The sequence below is a fragment of the Lingula anatina genome, chromosome 6, assembly GCF_051362555.1.
Source record: "Lingula anatina isolate TDL-2025a chromosome 6, LinAna3.0, whole genome shotgun sequence".
Taxonomy (NCBI): Eukaryota; Metazoa; Brachiopoda; class Lingulata; order Lingulida; family Lingulidae; genus Lingula; species Lingula anatina.
In genome coordinates this window covers 21,101,021-21,111,525 of record NC_141772.1, presented here as the reverse complement: position 1 = coordinate 21,111,525, position 10,505 = coordinate 21,101,021, and the positions used below count along the sequence as shown (strand labels likewise).

At 36.0% G+C, this 10,505-nt stretch overlaps 1 protein-coding gene across 1 annotated transcript in view; it reads left to right on the top strand.

The window, feature by feature from the left end:
• The window catches only part of LOC106156622 (glutamine--tRNA ligase), a 30,366-nt gene extending 21,443 nt beyond the window's left edge, over positions 1 to 8,923 (top strand). Inside the window, exon 22 of the mRNA XM_087014606.1 lies at positions 7,213 to 8,923. Coding sequence (XP_086870732.1) covers positions 7,213 to 7,263 — 51 coding nt within the window. The 3' untranslated portion in view covers positions 7,264 to 8,923. The remainder of the gene's footprint in view (positions 1 to 7,212) is intronic.
• The last annotated feature ends 1,582 nt before the right edge of the window (positions 8,924 to 10,505 follow it).

Here is a 10,505-nt window from a genome sequence, read left to right as displayed (position 1 = left end):
CTGTATTTTATTGAGGGGGAAGTCGGTATACTTGAATGCCATGGAAAAAGATCTGAGCATAGATTTTGTTTTTAAAATGCTCTCAGACTAATAGCGTATAGTTGATCTCAATTGCGACCAAAAAAAAAACGTATTGCAGCTAATAAGGAGGAAAATGTCCAAATTTTTGCAACCTTTTTGGTTTACCTCGATGACTCTTAATGACCCGAGTTGACCTCAACACCTGTGTAGTAGACATCATGATAAATTAGACAAGAAGAGAGATGAACTCTTATGATAATAAAGATATACAGTTCTTCCTGTCTGGAGTGATGGGTATGGTATGATATGCTTGAAGATGTTATGATGATCACTTCCCTGACAATTTGTAATAGAACTGAAAAAAGACAGGAACATGAAGAGGTGTTGCAGCACACTCAGGGTTTTGTTGATTTATGATGCTACAAGAAAGCAAGAGTTTTGTTTTGAAAGGTCTAGGTTTATTTGACTGTGTTGTTTTGAAAATATGTTCATTTATTTTATTTATTTTTTTTTTGTTTGTTTGTTTGTTTGTTGTTAAGACAGTGGGTTCTTTTAATTTAATAATTTGTTTGTGAGTTGTTTTGTGTTATTGGATATTAAGAGTGTCCCAAGTTATTTTACCTACCAAATATGAAGTCATCAATCTTTGTGCTTCTGACCCAGTGTCCCATTTCTGATATCTTCAGCGCTATTATAAATCAATACTATTTTGTTTGAGGACTACCTCTTCCAGCTATCTAATATGTCTAAAGTATCAAAACACAGCATCAACAAGATTTTCTCGCTCCCTGCAGGGAGTTCTTCGATGTACACTGTCAAGACGCGAAAACGATCAATAAGAGCCTCCAGTGATCATTTTATAAAATAACCAATGCATGAAAACACAAATTAATGACCTTTGAATCGGCTCCGTGGAGATGTCTAATGGATAGCAGGCTAATTTGAAGTCGGAGACTTGGGGCCTGTTTCACAGGAAAATTTGATTTCGAAAAATCTACAGTCTTTATCTTGAGACCAAGATTTTAGTCTCGATTCTTTTTGACTCCAGATAACTCTGTGGTTGTCCTAGCAAGTGAAATATTGTGTTTGTTTTAAAACGAGAAACCACTGTTTAAGTATGAGTGCTTAATTTAAGTAAACTGCTTGGAGGTGTTAATCTTGAACTGAAGTTGATCAAATCACTGGTCTATAAGTTTAGAGGGTTATTCTACAAAAAAAAAAATAATAATAATAATTTGATTCACCTCAGCAACACACATTTTCTGTACTATTTGCATAACTTCTGCCTCAATTTTCTCTGCTTTATTCTTCAGTACCCTCTCATAAGCTTGCAAGCTTTTTAGTTACTTTAAATATCGTTTCTGATTTGAAGCCCACTCACTTTTACAATTTCTGAATAAATCAACATTTTTGTTTATTTCTAAAAAATAGAACATTTTTAAAGAAAAGATACTAATTCATTTGGTTTGAATTGGATGAACAATTACTTAGTTCACAGGTTACCCTTAAATCCACCACCCTAATTCCCATACATAATTTGGATGTGAAATTTATGCCAGCAGAATAATTTGGATTTATTCGCCAGAGGATATGTGTACTTTTTGACCCAATAATGACAGTTGAGTTGCTATTAAATCGTCAGGAGTGATAATTTAATCACACTCCATAGACGTTCTTATTGAATAGTGTGTATTATCTGTGTGATATTTTGGCATGTTTTTCCAATTCCATGTCTTTTTCTTTTCTGTTGTGTATATTTGGGTGTATATTTATATATTAAACATAATGACTGTCAGTCTTTGCTTGTCTTTGTGCGTATACCTATCAGCCCTTGTGAATGCAGTTGCCTGGGCATGCTTTCGTGTTGTCTTTGTTAACATGCAACTTTACGTGATGTGCTGTCTCTCCACGTTATTTTGTGTACATTTGTGAGTCTCTCTCTCTCTCTCTCTCTCTCTCTCTCACATCATGTGTCTGGGAAAGGGGGAGGGGGGGGACTCTATGTACACTGAATGTTGTCCTAAAAAGCAATACAAAATTGTGCATAAATCATGCTGAATGTGTTGTCATACTGTTGTTCAACAGACTATAATCGAAAGAACTTATGAGAAGAACATCCATGTATAAATTCTGTTAGTTTTTATTCATTGCCACACTGAGCTCATAAGTTCGCCCTTTTTTTTTTTACCCAACTCCACTCAAAATCCTTGCAAAATCTTTCTTGATATTACATGAAGTGTTGTGACTTTGAGCTATCACAGAAGATTCTCATTGATATAATCGTAGCTTACGTAATGAAATAATAAAGTTACTTGCACAAAACCACTTCTCACATAAAATAACTTCCTTCTTAGAAATATTTTACGATAAATCCGTTTATGATGGCATTTGATGTACAGATTAGATAAGTAGTGAACAATAAGATTACATTAGTAATTGGTTTGCAAGATTTATCTTTTTTTTTTTTTACTGAGTAGCCTTTAAAAAGAGATAACTTGGATAAGCAAAAAAGCAGCCTGTTTTTGTATTGATCTTAATGGAGATTGATAATGTAATAGTTTGAGGACTTGGGTTACACTATCAGCCCAACTTTTTTCCCACCGATATTGAAGGGAAAAAGTGAATTGGCAGCAGTCGGGTAAATATAACATGATGGATAGCGTATTCTTGAGAAAGGCAGGATGCGAGTTGTGTTGCGTAAGTCGATTGCACCACCCACTCAGTGTTATAAACATATCATCTCTCTTTTCTCTCCGCAACTTCTCCTGTGGTTTATCAAGTGCGCTTACGTCTAGATTTAATTCTTGCTTTCCTCTCTTGAAGAAAACTTGAAACGTTTTCTGTAGAAGATGTAGCTAGTTCTTTTTTTTTTTTTTTTTTTTTGTAGATGAATAGCAGGGATGATAAATATTGTTTCTAGTAATGCTTCTCATATGCTGTACTCAAAAAAAAAAAAAAAGATATGTATTTAATTTTTTGAACAGAAACAACTTTGTAACCAGTATATTTTATGAGATGTAGGTTTTGTATATGTGGCTGACACCCTGAGCTTCATCAAGAACTGCTACCTAATCTCTACCCAGCATACAATGGGGGAATTGCCATTGGAGAATCTGATACTTAGGGTGACATGATGCACAGTGTTCTTATTTGTTTTTCAGACAATTGAATTGTCCTCCCCTGAGATTATGAACAGGGCACCCCCAAGTTAAAACTTTTAAGATCCCATCTGGAAATTGCTTTTAGCAAGCCTTCAAGTGCAGTTGAAGAGGAATAATGAAAATTGTCGTTGATAATGTAGCGAAAATGATTGTTTTTATGCAGTTTAAAGTGGGTTTCAAAACGTCAATGACATTTTCTGGAAAGGAAATGGAATTTTAATAGTGCCTTCCACTTTCAAAAGGAATGCATCTTAATGGTCATGTTTGTGCCGATAGGTTTGATTTGTACATAACCTGAGACAAAAGACAGGCATTTAGAAAGGTTCGGAAGTCATCTGGGCCTGTCTTTTCATATCTCGGTTTCATTTTCAAAATGTCACTTGTTTACTCACTAGAAGATTGAAAACACACCCAAAACTGTATTTATGACCTCCCCCCCCCCTCCACACACACACACACACACACACACACACACACACACACATGCATAACGTGTGTGAATATTTGCATGCACATGTATGCGCACGCATGCAGCCATGCCGTAGAACACACCACTGGTGTATGTGACAGCTCAACTGTTAATTTTAGCCTCACGTTTTTGTTTGGGAACTGCCATATCTAACGTCAGATCTTGTCACTGATAAAGAACATTGTTCAAGGATCCGCTGGGTTCCCATGTGACGAAAAGGGAAACTGCAGTGATTTCTCAATAAATTCAAAGCAGTGTTTTGTTTGTGCCGTTCTTCTGAATTGGTAAAGTTGTTGGTTCGATGTGGAAAAGTAAATGTTTGTGTTTGACTTTAAGTGATAGCTCTTCAAAAAATAAAAAATAAATAAAATGTTAGAGAAAGCAAGATTTTTTAAAAAATACAATAATTACTGTATGCTTGAACATTATGCCTTGAGATAAAAAGAAAACGAGTATGCAGAGAGTGATTTTACTGAATTTGGCCAGAATGCATTTCTCATAAAATATGTTGTCTTCACTTTGGTACAAAGATTGTGTATGTACGTATACAAGTTTTATTTTCGGTCGGGAAGTCATGCAATTGGTAATATTGGAAAGGGAAGTTATTTCAGTGATAAGGATGGCACATTTTTTGAGTGAAAGAATGATTTTACTTGCCATCATGTTTTTTATATCATTCTTTGTGTGTTTTTTAAGCTTTGCCATTGTGTTGAATTCCATTCCCATTAGTTAAAAAAAAAAAATAAAATGAAAATATCATAGAAATACCATTTTTGACATTTTTGTTGAAGGAACGAATGTTCCTCCTGTTATTCTCAAAATTGCAAAAATTTATTTTTCAAACAGCAGCTGAACAGATTTTTCAAAGGAAACTCTTTGTAACTTTGAGATCATAACACAGCTGTTGAAATTTGAAATTCTTTCCTTCTATCATTCTGCTAGGGGGGGGGGGGGATCTCCTCATAGCCTACTTGAATTTAAAAGAAACCAAATAAACACCCGTTAGATGGAAAAAACTTTTTTTGGGTCTGAGCACACCCCAAAAACCCAAAGAGGTGTGCTTAAAGTATCTATGGCAGCGGGATACTAACATTTGTGGATTTGAACAAACACTGTGTAACTCAACTCGGGATGATTTATCCTTTGCTGCCACTTGTTTTGTGTCATGGATATTTGGTTATGCCTTAAACTGTAGAAGTACTCTAAAAATTCCAAATTTTTCATTTCGCCAGAAAGACTAAATACTTCTAACTGTCAAAAAAAAAAAAAATTTTTTTTTTGGCTTATTTAAAAAAAAAAGTTATGTTGTAATGGTGATAAAAATTATAACTTGTTGGTAGCATGCTCTGCATCATGTGAATATGTTTAACTCACCTAGGATGTTGAATTTGTACTTCTGTGGTGAAATATATCAGCTTGTTAATTTTAAATAAACTTTGAAAATGAGGGCATTATGATAGCGCTAATATGGTGAAATTTATCAACTTGTGAGGTTTAATAAACTTTGAAACTGAGGGTAATGATGATATTACTAATATGAGGGGGTTTGTATCACTGTGTTGAAATGTTTCAACTTGCAATATTCAGCCTGTGATATGTAATAGCATTTGAAACTGTGGAATGTTGCTGTTAGGAGCATAGTTTAATTGTCTCGTCTATCGTGTCTGGTCAAACTACCATGTGAAACTGACTCACTGTTGTGTTTAATTTTAATTTACAATATTGTGTGGTTGGACTTCAGAACATTCCCATTGCTTGGTCCATGTGACAGGACCCCTGAGGGAGGGTTCATAAAAGATCCTTCACCCAAAAATTGGTCTGAACTTTTAAACCAGAAATTGGTCTTAACTTTTAGACCAAACATTAAGTCAGTTCAAGTTAAATCCCATAGCAGTCCAGCTGAAGTAAGTGTGGATCTTAAACATTAGCCTTGAATTTATTTTTTTTAAACACAATATTTCGTTTACTGCAGATTTATTTTGGGTAAAATTAGACTGGAATTTGGTGAAAAAGTTTGGACCAATTTCGGTCTGAAATTCTGTGAAACTTGCCCCCTTGTACTGCAGCATAGACTGTTATTAGTTACATTGACTTCCTCACTTGTTGTGTCATGTGGCTGAAGTCATGCATGGCACTGTGACATTTTGCTGTTGGGGGCATAGTTTAATTGTGGAGGTATGTATTGTGTCTGGCCATGCCAATGTAATGTTATGTAGGCCCCCCCCTGCAGTGATTTTTCTGGAATGAAAAAAATTATCTGACTGGTTAAAACTCCTACCTCCACCCCACTTTTCCATTAGTCCATTTAAAAGCTAATTAAAGAGCCTTTTCACATTGAGCAGTATACTTAGAGTGCATTCCCAGAAATTTAGATCGATCCAGAGATTAAGATTTAGATCGACCTAACTCCCCGGGGGTTCACGCTAAATTGCAGTCAGCCGAGCGCGCACCATAGTTAATTACCTACCCCCTTTCAGCTTTTAGTAGGCGGGACAGATGCTTAAGCCGGCTAAGCTGACAGTAATCTAGTGAGACTCCCCACAGGGATAGATCGATCTAAAATCTATGGGAATGGGGTCTTAAACTGAAACGTCAGGCTATTATGATGAGGTTCCTAGTAACAATGTCTTGATCTGCACTGGTCACGGCCATCTGCAGGAATTGCACTTGTGAGATAACTCGCGAAAGGAAGTAAAAACCCCCTTAGCTTAGTTCTATGTTAGGACCTCACAAAGTGAACTGACACGGACTGTATCGTTAAAGTACTCCATTCATTGTGAAAAGGGTTATGAAGTTTAAGTCGGTTGCCTGGGACTTGTTGTTTAAAGCTTAGAATGGTGTTTACTAATAGCGAGCACCTCACCTGTATTATGTGAAATATTACTGAAAATCTGGAAGATTGATGCAGCTAGCACATCTGTTCTATTTCATTTGTATTAACGTGCAATTTATTATTGTATAAAACGCCACGACATGGCAGATAGTGGTGTTTTGTGGGCATATTAACATTCTTTTTCTCCATTGTTAGCTTTGTTATGGTAGGGCATTTGTTAGTGGTTGCCCAGAGGCAGTACATCAAAATGGCTGGAAATGATGTTCCTCAGTCATAAATACACTGCTATTTAGTTGCTGCTGTATCTGAACACAGTGTGCACACTTGTTATTTAACTTTTTTTGCATTCTTAGGTGATAATTACCTTGATTCTGCCTTATTGCGCTTGTGCCACTTTATAAGAAACATTTTTAAAACACTTCTCCAACCATGTTTCTCACAAAAAAAACATGAGAGTTCATAGCGGCCACTGCCATTTCACAAAATCTCTATCCAGTATTAATTGATGACTATGCAGGGGCGGACCGATCTACTTAGAACAATAGTTTCACTGGGAGTGAACCCTAACAGAAGTACAGTAATTTCAGTGACATCATGTTGTTTTCATCTGAGTACACTTTACAGTGTGACAACATTTAAATTTACTTTTTAGATATTTTCTTAATTTTTTTAAATTATTTTATTTTATTTATTTTGATTATGCAAAATGTTTAATTTTTTTCTTTCAGTTGGTATTCAACAGAACACTCACACTAAAAGAAGATCCTGGGAAGAACTAGAAGGCACACTGGTGGTGGTGCAAGGAACAGGAAGAAGTGCAATGCTGGAAATTAAAAATATGAAACACCAAGGAAATGGACACCATAAAAAATCCACCTACATGTTCTGGATAAGAAATGTTGTTCTTTTATCCTAATCACTGTTCAAGAAGTACTGAAGAACTGGAAGTGATGTAAAGTATATTTATAACTTGACAATACCATACCAAAGCAGTTGCGGGTAGTACATGAAAGAAGAAGCCTTTTGAAGAGAAACTGAATGATGAATGGAGTAGTAGCAAGTGACAAGGGAAAGAATAGGACAAGGCACTAATATATGTTTGAGATAGGGAATAGACTAGAACAAGGCACTGATATATGATGTTTGAGATATTAATGTTTTTTTTTCTTTTGTATGCTTCAGGTAACAATGTCAAAAAAAAAGTTGTTAAAAAAGTGATACTAGAAAAAATTATGTGGATAATAATGTCCTGCTGTTTAAAAAAAGAACAGTAGTACAATATCTATTCAGTATGTATTTTATATGAACAACATCACAGGCAGCTGTTTATCCCTTGTCATAAAGTTTATAAAAAATAATTGGAATTGTTTTAAGTATGAAACTTTTTCAGTTAATGTAACATATTGATCAGACATTAAAAAAAAAGAAATGGGATTGGAGTCAATAGGCCATGTTCACAGTCATATTTGATCCACAGACTAACACATCCACGATCAAATATGGCTGACCCACTTGAAAGCATACCACTTATTCCCTATGGGGAATCTATTCAGTGTTTATTAGTGGATTATGCGGTAAGCTTTGAAGTAGGTCGGCCATATTTGATCCGCGGATCACTTTGTTCTGAATGTACCCATAGAATGAGAAGCTTTGGTCACTCTTCTATCATTTGCTTGAGTGCCATTAATATGATCACTAGCATTGCCAAAATATATTTTCAACTGAGTGAATTTTTTGTTTGTTTCGTTTTTGCTATTGAAAGTTTGAACACACTGAACTTATGGCTTTTATCTAACTTGTTTGTTCGTTTCAGTTGAATTTTATTTATTTGTTAATTTATTTACTTTGTTGTTTTGTTAAGCAGTGCTTTAGTTTCCTTGGTTTAAAAAATAGAAAGTTTAGTAGTGTACTATGTTGAGAGAGGGGGGCGTTAAGTCTTGTATTATTGACTGTCAGATTATATATTGTCATAATTGCTCAGCTTTTATTAGCTGAGTCAGTATGTCAGTGCTTGTTAATCATGGTTGTTATCTCCTACTCAGTTACCTTATGCAATCATTTGACCAAATATGTACAAAAAAAAAATAAGACCAAACATTATCAGACTCTCTCCCCTCTGTTCTGTTGCTTTGGTCCTTACTTGCTTTGGTGCTGCAATATACCAAGTGTGTAACACAGAGATACCAAGAGGCTATGTGGACGATTGATGGTTCAATAGTTTTTGCAGCCATTTTCCTATTCGCCCCCACCCCCTCATTAAAAAGATAATGCATTAGATAATGCGTGATTGTCTTTTCTTCTTCTAGCGGGGAGGAGGATTAATAGTCCCGTCTCTGGGAATTGAAGTGGGAAGGAGGCTAGATTCGTCTACATTAAGAAAAACATCAAAGCACCTGTGTTCAGCAAATCTTATTGTGAATAAATTGCTGAAATGATAAAGATCTAGATTTGTTGTTTCTAAACCAGCGTCTAGATGGTTTCATAACTGTTTTTGCAATAATGGTATGTTTTTACAAGTGGTAGATGATACAAATTCTTTGGGGATATTTGCTCTGAGTACTCTATTCCAGTTGCCTGAAAAGACAAAATCGTCGTCTAAAAAGATTTCCATTCTTTTGTCTATTGTTTAAAACTTGATGGTCAATAGACATTTTAGAAAGTTTGCATGGGTGGTTATACTGAGAAACCTTCCCCGAGGTTCACAGGTTAATGGCAACTGACCTGGCCATTTTCAACTTGATATTTTTTGGAAACGAACGAGGCATTCTTAAAGTAGACGTGAGTTTCCGGGAATCTGAAATGAAACGGCTTCCAAAACGACAGCCCAAAATGTTCCATGTACTAGGTTATTCGACTACATGATGATTTTTAGCTAATAGTTTTTTTGTATTTTTTTCTTTTAACGAACACTTAATCATACGTCTGTCAAACTTGCATGATCTATTTGCACCGACACATAATGGAGGCCGTGTCGCTAATGAAGTGACGATTGCGAAGGGATGAGTTCACAGTAAAGTGCCCAGACCGGTTCTGAACTGGTTTGCTGCAATGCGTTCACACAATTGGTCCAGTATAGAAAAAAATACGACACCATCTCTCGTGGCCAGATAATTTGTGTAACTTTGCGACATTTCACCGGACTAACTTTCAATTACATGAAACCCCGATGGTTATTTTTTTCACGTAATAAAAGCTTCTGCTGCTAAACCATACCTCATGTAGGCAATTAGGGGGGAATTTGCAATTTAATCGACAACGCGGATATCTTGATGACCTAATGCAATCAACGCGTTTGCGCCATAACCATCGTGACGTAAGAGCATGTATTTATTCTGGAATGGCTGAGAACCGGTTATTTGGAGTGAAATTTGGGTTTGAAACTGAAACAAAAAAGAGCCAGAACCGACTGATGCAGGTAGACTGTGAACACGAACGCAGATGCTGTGTCGCTAATGAAGTGAAGATTACACGCTTCGTCTGTCTGAAAGCTTCTTTGTAAATGTTACAACGAAGAGCAAATTAGACTTGCGCAGGAACAATACCCCAGTAACGAATTTCACGGTCTGGAGCGTCCTGAAGCACTGCTGGGTTCGCCAGAAAGTGCGCTTTCAACTGAAGCGTGTTTGGTACAACACTGTAAAATCCAGGGTTTTAGGGGCTAAAAGGATAAAAAAAAAAGTTGTCGAGCAGTGCTAGGCAAATATTAAACAGTCGACTAGTTTTTTAAACCGCATACTGGGCACAGAGATGGGAGACTGCTTTTTTATGAAAAGAAGAAGGGGAAGAGGGGTATCTTGGGGGGTTCCGCTAACCTCCGACAGGGGTCTCTGTAATTTGTTACAAAATTGAATAGAAGTCTTTTACTTGAATTTATAACAAATTTCAGAGACCCCTGTTGGAGGGTGGGGTACCTCCTCAAAGTCACAGGAGAGGCTTGTTTTATGTAGATACAAATAAATCTTTTTTTTAATAATGTTAACTCTCTCTCTCTCTCTCTCTCCCCTTTAATCATAATTATTTT